Here is a 24,639-nt window from a genome sequence, read left to right as displayed (position 1 = left end):
TCAAGTTATTTAAGGTCAAATATCTTGAAGTTATTGAAGATGAAATGAAGAACAGTTTTCTTCTGCAGAAACCAGTGTGCTCTAATGTGACTGTTGACATGGGCTGTTGTACTTTCTGATGAATTTACCCCCAAAATGGCAGGTGTCTCTTTTGCTAGTTGACTTCCCCCAGATTTCATGGAGAGAAGACAACCATAAGGATCTCTTGGTCCTGCTGATGTCCCCCCAAGTCTAACTTCTGCTGATGGCTATGGGTACTATCTCCTCTGTCCTTCCTGGTTTTGAAAGCTTTTGCCATCCATTTGTGGAATATAAGTGGTTTTTTTTTTGCAGTAGAGTCTCTCTTGCCCCTTGAGAAAGGGGCAGGAGGACAGTTGCTAAAAATAGAGGAGCGCTTTGGCAAGGGTCAGGTATTTAGAGTAAAGGTACTTTCAGGATCAAGGGCTGGTACAGATGGTTTAGGGCTATACCAGGATGTGAAGGGAAAGCAACCTTTATATATGCAAACAGCTAAGGTACACTTCTGTAATATGTAGCGGTAAATCTTTACATTCTTATCCCGCTATTATTGAGGATGGTAGGTTATGTGATCTTGCCCTTAAACAGTGATTAAGGGTTACCACAGGCATAAATAGGATTGGATAGATGTGGGTTCAACCCCATTTAAGAACTAACCACCAAAAAGTGCTGGCAGTAGGGACTTAAATCCCCTGTAACTTGCAGAAGGCTCTGTCTGTTAAAACAAAAGGAATTCCAGCTTAAAAAGCAGCGGTGTTTGGACCTACAAAACAGTAATGAGAGGAGATGGGGAGGCTCGAGGAAAAGAACATAGAAACAAGGTAGAAAGGCAAATCTGATGCTGAGCGAAATTGCATTAGCATCAAGTAATGATAGGACTGGCCAAATGGGTGGATAGTAATAGTGCTTTGGTTTGGTCCTGGCTGTGCTTGCAGTGAAGCTTTTGGTAGCGAAGCGGGCAGGACTGCTTCAGCTGCATGGGTTGACAACAGTCATATCTCCTAATTCAGACAAGAAATTTCCAGAGAAAGTGTAGACTTGGAGGTATTTTGGGGTCTAAAATGCAAGAACAAATAACAGGAGATTTTACCCAAGCATAACAGCTTCCCTGAGTAAATTAGGTTAACACTGTGCAACTAATCAAGCAGTTTGAAAGCAATCCTAATGTATAATTGAGGATTGGACCTTGCTGCGTGTCTTCATTTTTTGAAAAATAAATATTAACTCAGTAAAATAAAGACATTACCTTAAATGGCTTCCAACTAATTTGCTTTGTTTTTTAAAACATGTAGTTACATTAAAAAAAAAAAAAAATCCCTCCTCGTCTGTGTTTATGCATCTGGTGTTTAAAAACAGTGCCAAAGTAGTTTATTAATCATGTTGCCCAAAATATCTAAAATGAGTACATTGCAGGTTCAGAGCAAATGTTAATTATGTTTCAGGTTTTCCTGTGACAAAGATAGCAAAAGTTTGATTTAGCTTTTTAAAATCTCAGTATTTGCTTTCCAGAATTGGTGGTTAGTTAGTCATTCATATTTCTGTGCTAAATAGGAGAATGCTTGGCTTATAAAATGATTCAATCATGTAAGAGCTTTAACTGCAGTGAACGGCTAACTCAGAAGCTTGTTATGTCAGAAAGGAGGAGGAGGAACTTCTGTTTAGGTCTTGCCTTCACAGGGAAAGGAAACACTGATAGTATCTGTGTAATCTTGCACTGGTGAGCGGGCATCACGTTGCTTTGAAAATATTCATATTTGAGATCTGATGACTAAGTGGTGGTGGGCACAGCTGCTTTAGAATCAGAGATAAAGGAAAGAAGGAAAACAAATCCAGAATTGCTATGTGAAAACCTTGCTGACATGTAATGCTGTCAGAACGTTTATAAAGAGCAGAAACCCTATTCAGTGTCAATCAGGTACGTGCTGTATTGAATGAAATATTTATTATTTTAAATGTTGCCAGAGCTCTGCAATTGATAGTCTCCGGATTTACGAACAATGACCTCTATAACTGAAATGAGAAAGTTAAATTATTGTGAGTTTTTGTTTTGGTTCCAATGCAAATTTGTTCTTAAAGTCTAACAGTTTATGGAGATGGAATGATCTTTCAACAGGTTTGTGTTTTAAAAGGTCTTTGAGGATTCAGAGAAAATTGTGGAAGTTAGCTATATTTTAGGACTTTGGCTTAAGAGTCTAATTAGAACAGGATTGCTGCACTAGAAGCAGAAGGGGTGTTTTTGGACATACATTAGGGGTTTGGCTTTTTTAAGGTTTTTTGAAAACTGAATATGCTAATAAAAGGTAAAAGCCACATCTTAGCAACATAGTATTTTTTTAGGACCCGATCAAAAGCAAATTGGAGTTACTGGAAGTTACCTCATTGACTTGACTGGACTTTGGATCTGTCTTTTCAAATTCCAGGTCTCATGCTGATAAATGTTTCGGGTTTTTGTTCTTGCAGTTGCTGTCTACCTAGGTAGTTTTCCCATATTCAAGTCAGTGATATAGGTTTACATTCTTTTAATGAGAACTTTAGTTTTGAAAAGGCTCTTCCTAATTAGACAAGAAGATGCAAGCCTGTTTCTTAAATTTGTGTTTGGCAATGCTAAAAGGTATATTTAACAATAACTAAAGGTTGGACAGCATATGCATAAATCTTCATCGAATGCCTCAGGACCTCTGCCTGAATGCTAGTAAAGATTTTTTGGCTAGCCATGACAAGAATGATCTAGTCTTTTTATCTCAGAGGTTTTATAAGTGAGGTTTTATTAGAGAAAATAAATTTCAATCTGGAGAGAGGACAGGATAAACAGCAAATTATGCAATTTAGACCTTGGAATGAGTGGCAAATGTGCTATTTCTTTTTGGGAAAGGGTTCAGCCTTGTCATATGGAGAATGATGCACAATTACTATTTGTGTGCAGAGAAAGTTTTGATATGGTTATGAGTTGCATGAGAAACTGCTTTTGAACATAAAGTCATTTAGGATTTGACTGTGCTGAGTATTACCAGCAATCTGTTTCCTCATCTGTGTGCTTGAAATTCCTTGCTCTGTGTTGTCCCCCCAAGAGGGGCAGAAATCTAAGACCAAAGTGTAGTGCCTTTACTGAAGCTACAAATACATTTTGTATTTCTAATTTAAAGCTTTAGAACTTTCATTTGCTATTTCATAACTTTATCAAAATTCCTCTTCATGTTTGTGAACAAAGTTTAAACATAGAATCACCCCTGCATCTGTCCTCGTTTTTCCTTTCCTTTCTTAACTTTCCTATATTTTTTTAAATAAGATGTAACTTACGTTTTGCAGGCACAGTGACTGTAACATGCTGGTAGGGTAAGACGGCTGTAGTGTCTCCTTTCTCAGCCTGGTGACTCTGTATGTGTGAGGGAACAGTTCAGCTTCCTCAGACTTTCAAAGGAAAAATAACAATATAAATCTTAGACCTGAAGGGATGGACTAAATCTGACGCTTCTTTACAGTTGATCTCTTAAGTGCTGTAGATTATGAGAATTAGTTAACAGAGCTTCGACTATTGCTGGAGAAAAAGGAATCACAAAGATTATTCTATTTCCCAGTGAATTTGTTTGTTGGTAACCTGATAAACATAAAATATCACAGGCAGAAAATATGCATAGTTTTAGAAATGATCTTAAAATGTTGCAATTGCAGAATTGCCTTCAGTAAGAGTCAGTCACTGTGTCTGTGATGATACTCTGATAACAAATGGATTAAAATGTATTAATTAAAACTACTACAAAGCCGTGTAAATATATGATCTCTTTAAATGCTCTTAGCTTTAGTTCTTGTTCTTGAATATTGACCTAAAGGTACAAGTGGTAAAAAACTTACAGTGAAAAGGGGTAGTGATCCAGGGGGCTGAATAGATTTTATATCCACTGTTATTGTGCTCGTCTTCAGTTATCTGCAACATGCTTTTGCTAGCAGCAAGAAATATCCACACAGATGAGTTTGCTGGTCTGTTCCTCCAGAGATATGAAATATGAAGCTCAGAGAACAGACATCCCAGAAAAATTGCTCAGATTTCATTTTAATAAGATGAGGAGGACATTCAAATTTTGTCTTGATTAATATATTAGACAAATCTCCACCTGTGTGAATCAACAACAAAAATCTAACTAATGCAGATGAGACAGGCTTTTCCCCACAGTAAAAGGCAGGTTTCCACGATCAGGTTAATGATGAGATAAATCTAGAATGGCTTTTTTTATTTAAGGGGCTAAAACTTACACACAAACTTTTGTTACCTGTGGATGACGTTAAACATCTCTTATCTGGGATTTCATGCAGCATTATGACAGTGAAGAACAGTGTGAAAGGCAAGAATAAGCAATACCTTGCTTTCTGGGTTATTTCAGTCAATTACTGACGATAAGGGAAAAGTTACAGCATAATTACAAATTTGTCAGGCAGTTGTAAGACTCGTAACTTATCAAAAACAGGTATCAAATAACTACATTGCAAAGCCTTTTTTTTTTTTTACAGATGTTAGAATAAAATTGCAGGGGCGAAAATATTCAGTCTTGAATTTTCTGTTAATGTGGAGATGCATAGCAACATGAATAGAGGTGAAATAGTGGTTTACAAAATTCCAATAAGGAAAAAAAATTGCAGTACAGTTCTAGCTGTCGTTTCCCACATATTTGTACATAGATTTTTATTTTTTATCCAATTATAGAAAAGGTTGTTTGTTCAAGTGTTATGACTAAAACCACAAAAATTTGCTTTGTGCAGTAAACCTAAGTCACCCATGTATTAGAGAAGGCAGCTACATATTTACAAAGTGCATTGTTTGAATGGTGAGTAGAGCAAGATGTAAACTGGACACTCAGTGCTCTTACAGCCACACAAACGAAGCCGGTCTCTCTGTGTCTCCCAAAGCACAGTCCAACTCTGAGGCTTTAGTGGCTGCCAGAGTGGCGGGGATGGAAAAGGCATCTTGCATGTGGCGTGTTTTTCTTGGTCAGACACAATGGGCTGTCTTGAAAACGATGCTGACAAGTGCTGTTAGTTGAAGATGCTTTGGGCTCATCGCTTAATAGGACCGCTGGTGAAACAGCCTCTTTCATTTTGTAAATTAATCCTACAACATAAATAATTTGCATAGTAAAGAGTCTGTCTGGAAAAACCACAGTAAATAAGATAGTTTTATTTGGGGGAGAAGAGAATGAAATAAGGGATATTGCACATTGGCCTGACAGGAGAAAATCTGCTGCTTTTTCTCCACTCTTCAGGTCATCTAGATCTGAAAAAATGATTCCCTGACAGTGTGTTTTCAAGGAGGATTTTCTTATGCCACAGGCAACTATGGTTATCACTGTTCCTTCTCAGCCTCATAAAGCAAGAGGTCATTTGAGGACCCTGAGGCATGGGGTGCTCAGGGGAGCACACAACTAAAGCATCGTGTCTGCTTAGCCAGGAGAAATTAAATTCTGCATTCACTGACATACAGGCCAAATAGAAACTCCCTCCCTGTGTTTTGGAGCTATGGGCAGGTCAGCTGCGCAGGTGGTAGAGCATGTGCTGCAGAAATAAATTACTTCTTGTCATTGGGGGTGTGTCCTGTTTGTCTACCCACCTGTCTAATCTTGTTGCCTATAGGTTTCCAGGGAGTCTGGGTTTTAGGGGTAGTCATGACTTTACTGTCCATTGGCCAAAGGACTCTTGATCTCATCACAGGTTTTTATGGCTAGTGATGGACAGCTGCTGCCAGAATCTCTCATCTTTGCTTTCTTCAGAAAGTAAGACAGACAGTCTACCTGAGAAAACAGGAAGTTTCAGTTCCTTCCCTAGTCCTATTGCCTGTTTTACCTTTTATTTTTTAAAATATTGACCTTTTTCGCTCCCTTTTCTCTCTTAAATCTCTGTCTGACACGAGCGCATTGCTACTGGCAGTGCTCTGTGTGTGCCTGCTGTATATCCTCACAGACTTGCCTGGGGGAGCTGCTGTGGGAACAGGGAACAAATACACATAAATAAACAGCGGGGTTTTCAGTCCCAAGTTTGTTTATTTCTAATATGGGAGATGCTGAATTGTTATAACACTAAACAGAACTTGACTTGAGTCAAAGAATCGCAGCCCCTGTGCCAGCTCATGTCTACACCATGCCAATAGCTAAGAGACAGTTATTCAGTAGCCCTCCAAGCTGTGTAAAAGTCCTACTGGGCAAAATGAGGCTATTTATCCATTTATATTCGCCCTTTTTGATGCCAGATGATTGAGCGTGGGACTCTGTTTCTCAACAGAGTTGTACAAATTGAAGATGTCCCTTAATATAGGCTCTTCTAATGACTAAAAAGTAATGGGGTGGAGGAAGGCTCCTATATGCTCATTCTAGGGCACTGTCATTAAGTGAGGAAACGGTGGCTGAAGGAATTAATTCCTTCTGGATCCAAGGAACTGGTATATTCCCTGCTGTTGGCACGGAGCTATGTTCTGTTCATCAATCCAAGAATTAACTTCTCAGAATTAACTTCTTAAGAAATAGTTTAATTAATTAGCGTGTGCTCAGAGACCCAAGTGTGCTTCGGAGATGCTGGATGCAAATGCACATTCCAGCTCCATGAAAATCTGAGTCCCAGGTGTATACCAGTCTGTACCACTCTCCCCTGCTCTTCCTTGCATCAGAGGCAGATGCTTTCTTTTAATAATAAAGTTCTTATTGGACAAAAGTGATATTCCGTGTACTGGCTTCTGCCACAATACTGCTGTGGATAGAAGTGCGATTACAAAATATTCTAATAGATCCTTGTAATTGCTACTTGTGTCATAGTTTTAATAGATGTTTGTTTTCTAATGGAACATGCTGAAATTTTCACACTGAAATTCAAATGTTCTTTTTGATGGAATATGTATTGAGTGTCCACACTGTACTTTGAAGTAATGACATGGAGAGTAAAGGAGCTGGATTCTCTGTTTGCATTTGTATTCTTGAGCAGCACAGTGGCTTTCCATTTCTGGCCTTGGATGCTTAGGTCAATGAAATATATGTAAGAAATGCAAATCATAGGAAGCTTAAATCCAGTCTGAGGTCTGGTAACACTTAAAGGCTATACAAATTGAAAGGCTAAAAACTACTGTAGACAATATTAACTGTACTTTGGAAAAGATTTTCAGATCTCAGTTCAATTGTCTGCATACATTGCAGTGAATTAATCCTATTGAAATATATGCAAGACAGCTGTTTTTTATGTGCCATGAAGTGTTTAATGCTGGTCATCTTTGGACAAGACCCACAGCTCTTACCTTCTTGAACAAAGCTGACACGGTGTCCAGTGTCTGGGATGGTCAATGCTCCTTTTGATATGCTTCACTCTTTCCAGCACAGGTAAAACGGAATTTCCTCTGCTATGAATGCCTACAGTAGGGGATGAACATAATAATAAAAAAGTTCTGGTGGGAAGGGGCATCTGGAAAGCAATTAATCCAGCATCATGCACAAGGTCAGGTGAGGTTGATTAGGACCTATTTCAGTCTTTTTTTTCATGTATCTGCAAAGATGGAGATTTCCCAGCCTTTCTGGCTATCCTGCTCCTGTACTTAATTCTCGCTGTGGTGAATTTTTTCACATGTCCAACTGGAATTTCCCTTGCACCGACTTGTGACTGTAATCTCTTGTCCTGGCTTGTACACTTTTTCGGAGAAGAATCTGGCTTTGTTGTCTTTGTAACTCCACGGAGTAGAAGACCACAGTTAGACCCTTCTGCAGCCTTGTGTTCCTCTGGTGGAATGAGCCTGTTTCCTGTGGTGCCTCCATGAGTGTCAATATGCATTGAGCTCTGAAATATATTTATGAATGTTTAGAACAACCTAGAAGTTGTTAGTGTCTTCAGTAGCACAAAGGCAAAGATATGCCCAAGACAGTGCTTATTTTGCTGAAACGTTTTGAAGTATTCCTGCCTGTGTGCTTTTAATCTGAAATATTTTCTTCAGAAGAGGTTGTGATCTTGTTGAGAACAAGCTATTAATTTTGCAGGAATGAGTACAACACCCGAGATTTGGACAAATAGCTTTATTTTCATTTTGCTTCCCTATCTGTCACCTACTTGTTGCATCTAGTCCTTCTCAGGTAATAATAAACTTGTTTACTTACATGCCTTCTGTTGGCAGTATCTGGCACTGCTGTGTTTAATGGGTAATAAGTTTTTCACAAAACATGAAGCACAAGTGCCATTTTATGCATCAGGAATGACTTTCCTTTAATGATCAGTTTTTGAGAAAATGATTCAGCTCGTTGTTGTGGTGAGCTGTGTAAAGTTTAACTTAGCAGAATATTAATAGAACACTTTGCGAGATGACTGAGGGGTTTAGGTTGTGGGGTAGTGGAATGCATGCTTGCTGATTCATCTCTATTAAAATGAAAGGAAGAATGATTGCACTTTAAGCCTAGCAGATAAAAAGGTTATCTTGATTCTCTATTGCAAAAAACCCTTTGCTCAAATATATGACTTGTCTATAAAATTCTAAGCATATTGTAGTGTATATTGATGGAATGGTGCCTGAGATCGTCCATCACTCTATTGCTTTTTGCAGACTGTTGCATTTTTCCAAGAAAAGGTATTGTATTATATTTCTAAGCAGGCGCTAAAATGTGGCAGCCTGCCCTCTCTACCTAATTTTTCCTCTTTCCAAAACTAAACAAACAAAAAAATATGTTTCATACAAGACTTTAAAAATATACTTGGTATAAATAATGTGCAATAACTGGCTTTTGAGTTTGTTCAAACAGGTCAGATGGCTTAATTATTTACCCACGTATCTGTTTGACGATGACATCTAAACCAATTTTTGTGCCTGATCTGGTGTGTCTTGCATGGTGACTCTCAGGATACATCGTGTTCAATATGTAGAGCTGTTTACAGACCAGAAACCTTTTTTGTTTTGTTTTGTGGAGAACGTTGATAACATCACATTTTCGTTCCTACGTCCCCATGGATGGCAGTGTCATTCTCTGTGTACTTGAGCCAATGGAACTTTTTTCTCTTATGCCAGATGTGAAACCTGCCCTTAGTGACTTACATTTGTGAATGGTAAGTGTTACTCAAGGAACTGGACAAAATGGCTATTTACTTTATAACATCATTTCAGTTGTTGGGTAACTTGCTAAGCTTTGCTGACTTAGACAGACTGAAACATTTTCAGTCTCCTAGAAGACTGTAGGGTAAAAATAACAGATACCTGTTTATTTTCTGTGTTTGGTCTGGATCTAGCACAGCGCTGATAGATTAGATCTAAATAAGGTACTTTAATATTGAATCACGCTTTTCAAATCTTTCTTCAGAGAATGAGGAGATGTTGGAATGGGAGTTCACTTTACATAGGAGTTTGCTGTTTAATGCATAGTGCTTAAGGTATGAGGACATTACACTAGGATGGAACAAATTAATTAGCCTGTTGCACTACTTATTGGAATCCTTGGCTTAAATATGGTCATGCTTCCTTCTGAGGTGATGGTGTTAGTAGAGTTTGTTTTCTCTAGCCTTAAATCTTAAGATCTGGTTCCCTGAATCTGCAGTCCTTCTTCAGCTTCACAGCCCTGAGAACTTCACAATCAGCTTTTAGGGTCTTCTGAGCAATACTGGGTGATTTCAGCAGCTCTTTATTTGTGAGGCTCTGGGCTTCCCATTCAAAATTCTCTAGGTATACAAAAATGTGAACAATGTGATCTCATGTAGATCCATAGTCTACTGTACCTAAACTGTTTCTACAACCCAAGTTAATAACCTTAAGCCACTGCTGTTATTTTTCACCGTATTGCAGTCTGCTGAAGACTGTGAGTACATTTTTCTTTAACCTTCTGGAACCCAGAGTCCCTTCTCTTGTAAATAAGTCATAAGCAGTCTGTTTTTGAGGGAGCCTGTACTGACTTTTCATGCTTCTGTGGACTCCTCCTTCTAAAACAAACTTCACTCTTGCTTCTCGTGACTTCTGTGCATGTTTGTAAAGACTGTGTGCTGCCATTTGGAGATAATATGTCCTTTTGCTAAACAGACAGTTGTCCTGCATACTACTCTAGAAGATAACCTCTCCAGAAAAACCAATCCCTAACATTGTGATTCTGTGATTTTAAGTTCAGCTGAATTCAGTTTGTGAAATTGTGTATTACCAGCTCAGTGTTCTCTCTGCCTCTATAGCATACGTGCCTATATTTTCCAAATGTCTGAGGGAAACTACACAACCAGCTGCCTGCTGCAAAAAAAATATAGAAGTACCATACCAGAATGTCTCTAGCCGACTAGAACAGAAATATCACTGTGATGCCTTTCAGGTCCTGCTCTCAGCAGGGTTTGGGGTTACCCTACACCATGTGCCCCTTGCAGGGAAGCAGAGGGATGCAGTTAGTGCCATCAGTGCTTGCTGGATGTTCCAGATGCTTCTACAGAGTGTTCACACACACCGTGAATAGGTGCAGCCTCTGAGATGGCCAATGGTATACAGCTTTATTATATCTACCTGCACAGAAGCTTTACATGCACGTTGATTTCAGTGTATTCACCTGGCCCATTCACAGTAACCAGTGAAAACAGTGTTAAAATAATTTCTTAGTTCCATTATTTGCTGCTTAAAATTTATTTGGGATACACCATAATCTGGGAGTGAAAACACCTTTGAGATTTTCAATGTTTTTTGCAGTGCAAAATTGAAAGATGCTGGGTTTCTCGTAGAGGAGCGTGAAGCGTCTGGCTGGGGCAAATGGAGCGTGTGGTTGTGTGAGGAGTGAGGTCAGATTCTCCTGCTTTGGCTGCATCAGAGTTCCAGGACAAGAACTGCTGGACATAAACAGCTGCTGAGATAGCTCATTTTCCTGTTTCCCACAAAGGAAAAAACAGCAGCTGGGACTGAAATGCCCGAGATGATTTAAGTGAGTTCCTGGTTATTTCTACAGATATCTTCAGTTTCATCAACAGAATGCAAACTGAGAAGGAAGGACAGACCTTAAACTATCCATTTTATAGAAGAAAACTATTTATTACATTTTTTGTTAATGCTTCTACTTTCAGTCCTGGCCCTAGAGGAAAAAAATGGCTCAATGCCCCAAGATGGCATAATAGAAATGCCGTTTGGCTGAGAATTTTTGGGACAGGGAGGTTGCTGGTACTTCAGCAAACCTGTGTTTAAATCTTCCTTGTCTTGCTTTGTGGTCACGTGAGGTGAAAAAAGGTAAGAATATTAAGCATCAATACTTTGGCCACTTCTGGAACAGAAAAGCTGTGGGTGAGTTTTTAATTGTCCTGTGATTTTTGATGTGAAGATCTTATTACAATCTCTAAAAGTAAGCTACGATATCCATTCTAGGGGCTGGAACTTGTTATTTTGGAAACAGAATTGTTTTGGATTGCAAGCTATAAGAGGGCTGCATGTCTGTCTTCAAAGCTGGAATTAATTGCAGATGAAAGTCTCAGTAAAGAATAAAAAAGAAATAGGTGTAAATGCTACTGTAAAAGTAAAGCTTCCAGCACAGAGGTTACATCTTAGGACAATGGTTTCGGTGGGCTTTTATTTTCAGATTTTTTTTTCTCAAATAATTTGGATATACCGAAATCTAACAAAGAGCTTTTACTGTGGGCAAATTAAGCTTTCTGTTTTGATAGTCGATTCAGATAGGAGCAAGAACAAAGAATAGTTGCAATGGGATGGAGAGAGGCAGGAAATTATAAAACTTCCAGACCTTATGAAATGGATCAAGTTCTGTCACGTCAGCTTTGCAAATATCTGCATTTTGTGACTTCTGCTTATATAGTGGCTCTGTTCAGAGCTGCTGTATCCAGGGGCCTCTCAGTGATGAAGCTGGACTGCTACTGACATTTGTTACATCTGCCTGATCTGGAGAGAGGGATGTGCAGTGGAGTTCTGGCTTTGGAGATACGTGTGTGTGTGTGTGTGTGTGTTCAAAATATCTGCCAATACATGTTTGTGTTGCTAGCGGGAAGGCTGGAGTAGCACACTACAGCAGGAGCAGGAGGTGGTGAGTTTTTATAAAGAGAATTGATTTTTCAGGGCACTCAATCTGAAGTTGTGACCCATTTTGCCTCTGACATGAAGCGGTTTTACTCTGTTTGTAATGAGTTACTTTTGCAAGGATCCATGTTGTCACGTGCAGCTTTGTTTCAGACTTCAAGTGATTTTTTTTTTTTTCTTTTGTTATTATTTTTGAAGGGAGTTTGAACTCAACATGTGTCTTAGCCTTTATTTTTAAGGAAGCTTTACAGAGCTTTCATTTTCTTAAATTTGTACACTGACTTTAAGTGCATTTGGTGTGGAATCTGTTTCAACAGGATGTTTTCTTTAATTTTCTGTTTAGCCAATTCATTTTTTCTTTAATAGAAAAGGCTTATTACAGAACTTTCTTTTTAATTCAACTCTTTTTATACCTTACCATCTTAGGATGAATATTTGAACAACAATCTTCAGTCTTGCTTCAAAATGTCTCTGTGCGCATCTTCTCACAAGGACTTTTCTCAGTTGCTGCCACTTCAAGATATTGGATGTAATAAAACAGAAATCAAAAACTCACCTGCTAGTATCGTCTCTCCAGTTCCCAGCTGTAATCAGTCCACGTTGACAGCAGAGCACAGTCCAGTCTATATCCCCTCCTCTTACATGGAGAACAGACATGAATATTCTGCAATGGCTTTCTGCAGCCCTGCTATGATGAATTACAACATTACCAGCAATTTTGGTGATTCGGAGAGTGCACCCGTGAGGCAAACGTCGAGCCCCAGTGTGATCTGGTCTGCCCCAGGCCACCTCTCCCCTCTGACACTGCACTGTCAGTCGTCACTTCTGTACGCCGAGCAGCCAAAGAGTCCGTGGTGCGAAACAAGACCCATGGAGCCCGTGCTGCCTGTCACCAGGTCAGTGCTACTCATTTCTTTAAAACTTTGCTGAAAATTGCAGCTGCTTTAGTTCTTCTAAGTATTTTTTTTTTTTTTTCACATTTGACGTCTATTGGTTGGTATGTCTGAAAAAAACGAACTAACAAAAACACCCAAAAAACAAACCTAAAAAACCTCCACCAAACCAGCTCTGGGTTTTGTATTTTTTTAAATGGAACTTCTGAAATAGGATTTTTTTTTTTTTTAATAGCTCCTTAAGAGCTATACACCAACACAAAGCACTACAAATGCCTTCAGTGTAGGAAATGTTTACTATGTATAAATAAAAGTTCGAGGCTCCTAGGTATTACTTTGTGCAACAAAAATTCATTTTGTACTAGCTAATTAAGTCCTTTGAGTGAAAGAATTAAATGTTCATTCCTTTTTCCTTTTCATCCAATGTTGTTTGAATTCCATTTTATCTGTATTTTTTTTTAGCTGCATCTGATAGTTGTGAAGGCTTTTCATGAACTTAGAAGTCAAGGGAAATATTTTCTTTGGTTTTAATATTAACAGCATACATCATGTTCAAAAGGGTCCTGCCACTGAAAAGTCTGATACAGTTTCCTGTTGCTGTTCTCAACTGACTCTACAAAGACATTGTGAACAGCAGGTTCATGGGCTAAATTTTCGGCTTTAAAGAAACTGTATGTGCAAAAACATGTTCCCATTCTGTATGTTTACTCATATTACAAACCACAGTGAACGTGTAGATTGTCAGCTGATTAAATTACTCCATTCATGGGCATGGCAGCTGTTGGATGGATAAAAGCTCAGGGCGTTGCAGGTGCCGTTCCTGTTTTAGCAGCTGTATGTTTATTCATAGGGCTCCTTATTTAACTTCAGCAGTCATTGTCAGTATGAGAAATAGTGTGTCCTGGCAACAGTTTTAGTTCAATTGTTAATAAAGGATTTGTGCTATTTTTGAGACTACCCACACTCCTTCTGCAATGGGTGCACCTTATGTTGACTGTGCAGGGCTAAGGCGTGAGATCTACATCTGCTTCTGGCTTGTGGGCTGTGCAGATCTTCACCCCGCAACCTGGCAGGTCTCTGTTTGGAGTTGGCAGTGAGTAGCAGGCAGTTCTGGAGCACAAATCTACTTTAAGTGTAGGAGTGTGGATTGGGAGAGGCTGTTTGGTTAGTGCTTACATACAGAATTCGCCAAGCAGGTCTAATGTGAATAGGGCTAACATCCAAACTCTTCCCGCTTTGGTTAATGTTTCAAGACTTTGACAGCCCTGATGTATGCTGAAGGCTGCTGTAGGTCAGTGTTGGAAGCTCTCCAGGTGATAGGACAGCAGCTGGAATAACCCAAGAGCAGGAGCACCCCATAGAATCATTTTGGTTGGAAGAGACTGTCAAGATCATCAAGTCCAACCATAACCGAACTCTGGCACTAAATCATGTCCCTAAGAACTTCATCTACATGTCTTTTAAACACCTTCAGGGATGGTGACTCAACCACTTCCCTGGGCAGCCTGTTCCAGTGCTTGATAATCCTTTCCATGAAGAAAATTTTCCTAATATCCAATGTAAGCCTCCCCTTCTCCCCTCCATCAGATACTCTGCGATGGACTCTCTACATAGAGAAGGGAAGCCAAACCTGCGATACTGGAGTTTAAGTAAATGAGTCTTCTGCTGTTTGTATAGATTCATACAGACTATTGCTCTTGTAGTTGATTACAACCTAACTTAAAGAGGAGAAATGAAATCTGGAGTGTAAATTTATGGATGATCTTTATTGTTCAGCAATGAGTAACTACTGGGTTGCTTGGTAGCTGGACCTTCTCACTGTTTCATTTGTCTCAGCGTGATGCATTGCAAGCCCTCCTTTGTGTGCACAAGTTGTAAAAAAGAAAAAAATAATAATTTGATACGGAAACACAAAAGGAAAGAGCTGTAATTTCCTTATTGTGGATATCGGTCCTGAAATAAAGCTGTAAAGAAAAAAAAAAGCCTTGTTGTTTCCTTTTGCTTTATCCTTTGGTGAGGTCTTGAATTAATGTCATGAACATTATATTTATTGCCATGGGAACAATGCCTGTGACACTACAGCTTCACAGATTATACCTTGAAGGAAGAGTTCTTGGGATTTAAACTTAAAGGAATAGATCTGGGGGAAGGGAGAGACTAATGTTGTAAAGTGCAAATAATTTTAAACACCATTGTAGTTTGATAAAAGGGATTTTGTTTGAAAGATGAGTAAGAAAGAATTACTACATATTTAGGCACATTACACAGTTTATTTCACCTTTCAAAATAAAGCTAGAGTCTCACAGTGAGAGTTTATTCTCCCTGGGTGTAAATTAGCTAAACTAATGTGGTCCACCTTGATAAAGCTGTAATTTGGATCTCCTTGTAGATCAGCTTAAAATAAGGAGCCTGAATTCATGGCACTACTTTTCCTCACAAGTAGGTTCGTTAAATGAATACAGAAGAAATATAACTTTGTTAAATTGAAATGTTATGCAGCATAGTGTTACTTTGCACCAGCAGTTCAACAAAAATTAATTGTATTCCATGTAAAAAAGATGTGAATTTTTAGAGTTCCATTTTTTGTACAAAAATGACAATAATTTGGTGATAAAGACTCTGCTATATCTATTGGTATTATCAGTCCTGTACCTAGTGAAGACAATAGAAATAGTCTCAATAAATGTTGTTGGTGCAGGTTCACTCAATTTATATTAAAATGGCATGAAGAGAAAAGGAATGTGACCATGTAATTATATTTTTAAGTAATCTGAAATAAATTTCCATCTTCATCCCCTAAATAAAAGGATTTTAATTAAAAAAAAGCCAAGAGGCTTATTTTCAAAATGAACAGATGCATAACTTTTTAAAAAGTACTATGAAACTTTAATGAAGTTGCCAGAGTGATGTTTCTGGAACTTAACTTATTCTTTTTTTTCTGTTATTTTCCATGTCCTTCTGACTAATTGCAGGTGCAACATGTACGTAAAGGTTTTGGGGTGCACAGGCTAGCAATGCTTGCTTAATTAGAAGTTATTTAGTAACATTGTCTTGTTCACTCTGCGCTAATATCATATTTATACATTGCTGAAACTCTGCTCTGAAGCCATAATTATTTGCATTATTCACCTACACTTTTTTATTGTGCTCATTCTGTAGAGCACTTTAGCATATCTTGAAATATTTTAGAGGTAATGGGTTGGCATCTCCATTTTATGATGGAATAGTTACAGAGATCAGGCAAAAATATGTCTTTAAATTTTGAGATATCTGTGACATGGTTTTCAGCAGATTATTCAATGTTTGGAGCATAGCATAACCTGTGCTTTGGCATTATAAACCTTGACAGTTGTGTGGTATTAACAATTCCAGAAGTCATGGAAGAGAACACATTCTGGGAGAGAAGAGTTTTCTTCTTCCTACATCTTCAGCTTGTATGGGATTGAATTATCTTCAGACACTGAATGAGCCAGTGGCCTGTGGGAGGGAGGGAAGAGATAATAATATAAGAAATTATAAAATCTGGATGGTTAATTTTTGGCTTAATGGATTCTCCTCCCCAGCTCCCCCTTTTTTCTTCTCTTTCTTTTTAAAATGTACAATAGTTTAGGTTCTAAAAACATCTGTCAGACAAATGCCATGAGCAAATCTTGCTGGTTTCTAGGTCAAATCCTTGCCACTTTCATTTTTAATAAAAAATTGAATCTGGATTCAAGTTTTCCAGGTGTGACATATGCATCAAACACTCACTGTGGCAAAGCTAGAGGTAATTGGGAGACACGATAGGTATTGAATAACTTAAATAGTCTTGCTAATTCCTTCTCCTGTAGGATAATCATCTTGTCACTGTTGATGACTAGTAGGAAATCAGTGATTTGTTACTTTGAAAAAAATCTTTGTTCTTTTTATGGAGACATAATATCTCTGTGTAGAAACCATGATCATAAAAAAATAGAGGAGTATTAGATGTTGTAAAGCGATAAATCTTTGTCTGTGTGGTTCCTCGGCAGCAGCCAGAGAACATCCCCCATTTTCCTGCATCCTTCAGCGCGGGAGCTTTTTGGGCACCCAGCCAGTTCTTCTGGAGAGCACCAGAGACCTAGGAGGTGGTTTCTAACCACACGTGGGGCTGCCCGCTCCTGTTTGCTCTTTGCACAGATGCACCGTCTGCTGGTGAGGCTCTCAGGGTGAGGAACGTGCACCTTGAAGCTCTTCACTATTCCCCGGTCCTGTTGTCCTTAAAGACAACAGTATCACAATGTTTGAACCTCCTGCGGCACTGCTGCAGCTATCGCAGACGAGCAGATTTGGTGCCCGTTGATCTCGCAGGGGGGATTTGTTCCAGATTGTGGCTCCATGTGCGAGTTGTCTGCCACAGCCTGCGAATTCGGGCAGGGCAGCTGTCGTTAAACTTTTAAGCAGGGAAAGAAGAAATGTTTTTTAAAACACACGTCATGGCCGGAAGGTAAAAAACACCACTCCTCAGCGAGATGTCACAGTGTGTGCTTTTCCTTTATTTTAGTCCATAACATCTCGGTGCTTTAATGAGGGCAATAAAATCACTCTCTACAGCAAATCAATCACTCACTGAGATACTCTCTAGCTGATTTTTTTATTCTCTTCTGACTCTTACAATTGGATCATGATTCCCAAGCAGAGATTTAAAATATACCTCTTCTACTAATGTGAAATACCAAATTAACTTTTTCTTCCGAATACAGGGAAACAGGAAGGAACACCACTGCTTTCTCCTCCTTCTGTTAGCAGCATATTAGGTGTGTATGATACAGTCCCTTCATTCTAAGGGAGAGCTCCCCACACTGGTCTTCCAAGCATGCCAGAAGGGGAATTAGTGATTCTGCAATGCATTAATGGGGGGATGTGTGTAATCAAAGACCGGGCTCATTGAACATCTAAACACCCTTATGCCCTGCAATATATGAATGAATTAACTTTTTTTTTTAAAGCTTGCAGTAACTTAATTGTACAACAAATAGCTTAATCTTTCTGTTTTGCAATTTGTTCAAAGAACCACCTTTTTTCCTTTCTAAATTTTCTACTAGGAAATTGAAGCACGTTCTTCTCAAATACTTAAAACTTGATGATTTCTAGTTGGCATGTGGGTGTGTTTGTCCTTACCTCCTGTCATGAGACCAGCACAAAGTCTACCTTTAATATGTTAGTTAGAACCTCTCTGACAGCAATTTCAGCATGTTTCTACTGTTCTGTTTAAACCTGCTCTCATTCGTGAACAGGTTTCTTCTGCCCTGGCACTGTACCCTTGTTCTTTAGAAGTCATAAGCCATGCTGCATGCTGTCTTGTCCCAACTGATATTTCTTTTCTTCCCTAATCCTTCTGGAAGGTGGAATGAGGAACATTCTACAGTTTCTAACTTCTGCCTCTGTGCTTAAGTTTATATCTATAAGCTGACTGTACAGGTTTCCTTTTGTCAAACTGCTGCTGAGAGTTTGCATGTGACACTATTTTCCTCTATGCCTAGAAATGGTATTGACCATGGAAGATAACACATGCTAAAACCACCAAGAAAATGAGGTCCAGAGAAAAAGTGCACAATGGATGTGCTTCCTATACCTAAAAACCACTTTACTGATAATCTAAGTTCCTTTCCTCTTGCTGTTTGTTTACAGGATCTTGGTGTCAGGAATTGGCTGTTATTTCATAGTTTTATCCTGTTGTAATTTTCATTTTAATCCAGTCACTAAGACTAGTTTCAGCAAGCTGGAACTATTTGCAGCACTTCAGGGATGTGTATATCTTACTAATTTATATGGAGGACTTTTTTAATGTGCAAAAGTATTTTATTATTTTTGTTTCTCCATTCTTCTTGCATTCAGACTTCCTTTTATTTAGCATCAGGGTGATGAACATGGATTGTCACCTTGAACAGAAAACTTTGTCTAACATTGTGAGTTGGTTATGTAGGCTGAGATTCACATCCCAAGATATTTGTCTCCAGTGTCTCATTGAATGAATAAAGCCTTGTTTAAAGGATGAAACACTTGAGACTAGATGTGTATTGCTCCATCTGGAATTTTACCTTGCTAACACTACAAAGCAACTGCAGCTCTGTTTGTGGTGGTGTTTATCATGTCAGTCCGAGCTATCTGAGTTCACATTTTCCACGCAAAACCTCCCAAAGACAAAGTCCACTTGGTTCACAAATTCATGGACTTGTACATTTCCAAGAATTCTTCAAGGTCTATCAGCATCCACATGATCTTCCCAGAGTTTGTGTGAATAACACATCAGCAGTCCAGTTTATGCCTTTGAGTAAAACTTTATAGTCTGTCATCACTGGAAGCTCTGGGATCAGACTGTATGCTTTAAGTAACCTTATCAGAAAAAAAGCTTAACAGTGTTTCACACTATCCTGTGTTCAGTAATAAGAAGGCTCTGTAGAGAGAGAATAGAAGACAATTGAAAATAATGAAACTCTTTGCAATGTATATTTTTTTTTTCCCCGATTTTATAACAAATGTTTTTCTTTTCTATCAGAGAAACGTTAAAAAGAAAAACTCACGGCAACGACTGTACAAGCCCTATTGCAAATAATCCTGGCTCAAAAAGGGATGCCCACTTCTGTGCAGTCTGCAGTGACTATGCTTCAGGATACCACTATGGGGTCTGGTCGTGTGAAGGCTGCAAAGCGTTCTTTAAAAGGAGTATTCAAGGTGGGAGAATCAGCTTTTGATAACTCTGCTCAAATAAGTTGTTTCCTATGGCCAGCGGCTGCAGCGGTTGATCTAGCGATGAGTAGATTTAAAATCCTGGTGTGTGGTGCTGTGTGCTGAAAACAGAGCAAAACATGACTGCTTTATCTTTTGGCTCTTATGTTATCAAGATCTGGAAACATTACAAAGTGAGCAATTGATTTCTTTAGAGAAGAAGTGGAATACATAGTATGGCAAGGGCCTGCAGCAAAGGCCTCGGTGGGGTGGCACTGCGACCTGCGGATCTGATTGCCGTTTGTGTCCCAAAGTAGACACAGTAATTGTGAATTTGTTAGAATAAATGCAGTCAGAGTAGGTAATTGTCTGGAGACTTTGCTTGCCAGGAGCTATTCTTGACAAGAATATATTGCCTGGAGCTGTGGAGTCATCGCATATAATATCTACGCAGTCTGTATGATATAAAAACATGTTTAGCAAGTGTTAGGTACAAACCCATTTATTGTTATTTCTGAGCTCTCCACCCCCCAGAGCCTATATTGCAGTATTTTTCACTCTGCCAGATCTCTCTATCTAAGATTTCCACTTCAGTTTTTAAACTCTAAAATCTTTGGTATTTAGTTCAAATTTGCTGAGTGGCTGCATCGTGAAGTAAATGTAGGTCTCCATGTTTGTTATCACAGCCTATGGGCAGTGACTTATACATCATATTGTAGCTTTGGACCACTTCATTTCTTTAACCTTGGCTCTAGTTATCACGTTTTTTGGCCTCAATTGAATTGACATTAGATACTACATGCGGGTACTAACACAGAAAATCCTGTCATCTTTCAGTCTGTAATGTTCCCTTCCTCTTCTGCACCCGAAGCCTTTAGCGATCTTGAGATATTTTCTTTTGGATCAATATGGCAGAGTTAGTGTCACCATTATAATCAAATTTAATTCAAAACTTGTTTGCCTTTTCAATTTATTTTGCAAGTTCTTCATGGGTGAATAACAATTTCTATAAACTGGTGCAAGTTCTTTTGATTTCTAAAATAATTGAGGAGAACTTTACATTTGTCATAAATGGAGACTGAATTTGATCTCAAAGTGTTTTCTGTCAGGGAAATTATTTGTCTGTTCTGCATTGCTCACATGTGCTTTGGCCATGAACAAGTTACCCATTGTGGGCTTTTGTACACCTCAATGTACCCTGTCAGGTAACATTTCTAATTCAAATAAACGAAAGTAAGTTCTTGGAATAAAACTTGGAATAAAACTTGGAATAAAACTTTATCAAGCACTTTATCAAGCAACTGTTGTTATGAAAGATATTACTTATAAAAATTGAAAGCTAGGCCTAACATAGACCAAAATGTTGGGCTAATATCTAATTAAAATTAAATAGTATGACTGAGCAACTGTGTGTGGTCTCCTCTGCTTGTCCAAATTTGTAGTGTGGAATATTCTTCCCACATTGCTGAACATCTGCCTGGAAGCTAAATTATCCCAAGGCCACCGCAGTTTTAAACCACTTTATACTTCTGTGTGCTTGGGTTATAGTGCAGCAGAGAGCTTCCTCCTCCTTTCCCCCCATGTTGTGTGAAGAGTGATAAACAGTAATTTGTTTTTCAGTCATATCTGCCAGTAGGAAATGGGACAAACTGTAACCTGATCTCTTCTTTTTCAAATCGTCGGTTCAAAAATTCAAGGTTAAAATTATTTTAATTTTGCAAGGAAATTGTCACAATGGTTCAGTTAAATAATTACACTGGGGGACATGAACTCTTGGACTTGCATCAAGTATAAAAGAAACCCAACAAACCTCTAGTAGCTGTATCTTTACCTGACCTATTCTGAAAGTTTGAAAAAATATCTTAAAAAACAACATGAGAGAAAAAACATTAAGAAATGTAAATGAGTGAATATTTTTTGCATCCATTGGTAACTACTGCAAGAGAGATTTTGAGTGTTAGGCAGGAGATTATTTGATGGTATTTACACCAAGAGCACACTCAAGTCCAGTTGATAGTAATAAACCTTTGGACCAGATTATTGATTAACGAAATGCAATTATGTAAATGGGTTTGGGTGGGGGTGAAGTGAGAAAGAGAAGTCAGTAGAAGAGGCTATGGTGGAAACTGATGAAAATAAGAGAAACACTTGTCCACAATATCTAAGAGTTATACCTTCTGCTGTGCTTTTCTTTGTACTCTACAGTATGCGTTATTTTATACTGGTTTTCTTTCTCTCTCGGGCTGTTTTTTTTTTATTAACTTTGGTCCAGGGTCAATCCTCCAAAGGTTTCTTTGTTCCTGGAACTCACCACATCAGAAAATTCAGTAAACAGGGATGTAATTTACTTAAAACATTTCAGGACTGTGTGTGTACTGCTGTTTCCCACTCTGCTGAGGAAAAAAAACATCTATCTGCCATCTGCAGACTCCCAATGTACAGTAAGAAGTTGGAGGTTGGGAGCAAATTTCCACAAGAGCATATGTCCCATTTCCAATAATCAGTTGGTTATCTAATACTCATCAATAAAATCTGGTCTATGTTGCCTGGTTACATTTTGAGGCCATAGGTTCACGTTTTCCGTGTAGGATAAATATGCATTTTTGCATCAGTTAAATTAATGGAGCTTAGGTATACACATAGTAAAAAATTGAGTTGCTTAAAATAAGAAGGTCCTGATTTGGGAAATGACCAAGAGAGACTGTTGGAGATGTTAAATATTCTCTTCTTACTCTGCTGCAGGACATAATGATTACATCTGCCCAGCTACCAATCAATGCACAATAGACAAAAACAGGCGCAAAAGCTGCCAGGCATGCCGGCTACGGAAATGTTACGAAGTGGGAATGATGAAATGTGGTGAGTTTTGCAGCTCTGTGCTGTTTGCTTGGGTTTTGGTGACTTTCTTTTTCTTTACTCAATTCGGTATAGTGCTTTTTCCCACTTCCCACCCCCCACCCCTTAATTCTAAAAAGGCACATCAAGCAATTCTAGCAAGGTTTAAGCTGGTTTTATAGGAAGGAATGTACCAAATTTTAAAGCAGAAGAAACTTGTCGTTTTCACATGAAAACTTGTGGGGAGGAGTAAAGCGTATGTTGAGCATGTGAAAACCACGGTACCTCCACAGAGCTCCAGGAAGGCAGTTCCCTCACATGCTGTGTTCTGCAGAACGGGAACCCAAGACCTGCTGCTGCCTGAGCGGCAAACCAAACTGAAATCCCCTCTAATACAGGGTAAATGAGCCTGTGCTGTGCTCTGCTGGTGGGATGCAATGCAAGACCAGCAGGGCCACATCAAAACAGTTAATTAACCCAGTATCCTGCCTCCAGCAATGCCGAGAGTGAATGCCTCAGGAGGAGCCTAAGAGTGAGACTAGCGTATAAATGAAACTATTCCTGACAGCTCTCGGCTTCCAGAAATTAGCAGTTGGGGACTTCTGGTCTAGAAGAGGTTTCTTCCATTTGATAGGTCTTAATATATTAACAGAATGGCAACTTTTCCATTGTTTCTCTTTTTAATCCTGTAAAGTCTTAGCATCTACATCATCCCATAGCAAGGAGTTCTGCAGCTTGACCACCTACCATGGGAAGAACCAGCTCTCTGGCTGCCACGCTTTTTTGTGGGGCTTTGGTGGGGAAGGTGGTGGGTGGGCTGTTCTTTTATCGAACAGGCTGTTTTCAGATGATACCCTCCAGCTTTTTCATCAGAAGAAGTAGTGAACAACCACTGTTTGTCACCTTGCCACTCAGAATTATCCAGCCTTTTCACTTATCCCTGTCTTGTACAATACCTACAGTGATGTGACTTCACTTAGTTGTACATTTATAAATGGTATTTTAAAGGCTACTTTTAAGAAGAAAATAACTTTAAAGGTATTTTGATATCTAATGTACTTGCACAGTCAGGGTTTCTTGTTGCTTCTTATATATTCCCCAATGTACATGACAGAAATAGGCTCGGAAAACATCACAAAGGAACATTAGAGTGGAAAGCAGGTCACTGTGCTTGGTCCTCTGTGATCTGCAGGCGTGCACTTTGGTTCATCCCATTTAGTGCAGATACATATTTCTATTCTATTTCAAGGCTAGACAGTGTTTTCGTCCTCCCACTGCTTTGATCTGAAGGCTGTTTGCAGAACATAATTTCTTTCATTAGGGATATTCTTTAGAATTCCAGCCTGCATTTATTGCTGGGCAATTAATGCCCATTTGTTCTTGTGGCAACATTGTCTTGTAGCTTAGAGGTTTCTTTTTATTGTTAACAGTCTGTTTGTATTTATGGACAACATCATATCCCCTCACAACCTTTGCTTTATTAGACTAAATAAACCAAGAAATCTCCTCTTGCAAAACAGGAAAGTAGATGGAATCTAGAAGCCATCAGCATAGCTTGTCCCTCCATCTGCTCCAGGTAGAAATAATCCATTTTGTACTTGTGTGACCAGAATTGTGGACGGTTGCTCCTATGAACTCTCCTCACTACAGCAGCACTAATACATTTCTCTTTCTGCTGGAGCTTTTCTCTGCATACAACCAAGGATCCGATTTGCCTCTTTTGTAGTTGCCTCACGCAGGCAGTTCATAGTCATTCCAAATCTGTTACGACTGCAGACTCCCTGTTCATTTCTAGCTGATAACTCCCAGATTAGAGCTACAATTTCAATTGTTCCTTCTATTATTTTTGTATTCCTGAAGTACATTTGGTTTCTGTTGCTCAAACCAGCTAGCTCTTCTTTATGAAGCTCCTGTCTTCTTTGGCAGTACTGATACATCTCAACTTCATTAGTGTTTTTCATTAATATGGTCTTAACTACCTTCTGGCCTCTGAAGAGGAAAACCTGACACTTGCAAATGAGAATCCTTTTAAACCTTACTTTCTGAATGGTGTCACTGTCTTTTGCTCATCTTTATGACTGAGAATTTTACTCGAAGTTTTTCCAACAGTGGTTTTTATCAAGCTCCCATTCTGGGGTTGGAGAGTTTTTGTAAAGATTAATTCCACTATGAGATTATAAAGTGGTATTCCACAATACTTAAACGAATCCTTGTGTTCTAATTGTCCAG

The 24,639-nt window shown here is 38.8% G+C and overlaps 1 protein-coding gene across 1 annotated transcript in view; it reads left to right on the top strand.

Annotated features, from left to right (window-relative positions):
* Nucleotides 1-12,460: 12,460 nt before the first annotated feature.
* ESR2 (estrogen receptor 2) overlaps nt 12,461-24,639 on the top strand; it is a gene marked incomplete at its 5' end in the record, with an annotated part of 29,712 nt that continues 17,533 nt past the window's right edge. Inside the window, 3 exons of the mRNA XM_082058327.1 lie at nt 12,461-12,891; nt 19,406-19,581; nt 22,318-22,434. Coding sequence (XP_081914453.1) covers nt 12,461-12,891; nt 19,406-19,581; nt 22,318-22,434 — 724 coding nt within the window. The remainder of the gene's footprint in view (nt 12,892-19,405; nt 19,582-22,317; nt 22,435-24,639) is intronic.

Source organism: Streptopelia decaocto (assembly GCF_964273445.1).
Source record: "Streptopelia decaocto genome assembly, chromosome: 7".
NCBI lineage: Eukaryota > Metazoa > Chordata > Aves > Columbiformes > Columbidae > Streptopelia > Streptopelia decaocto.
Note: the sequence above shows the minus strand (reverse complement) of the source record. Positions and strands in the feature narration are given on the sequence as shown.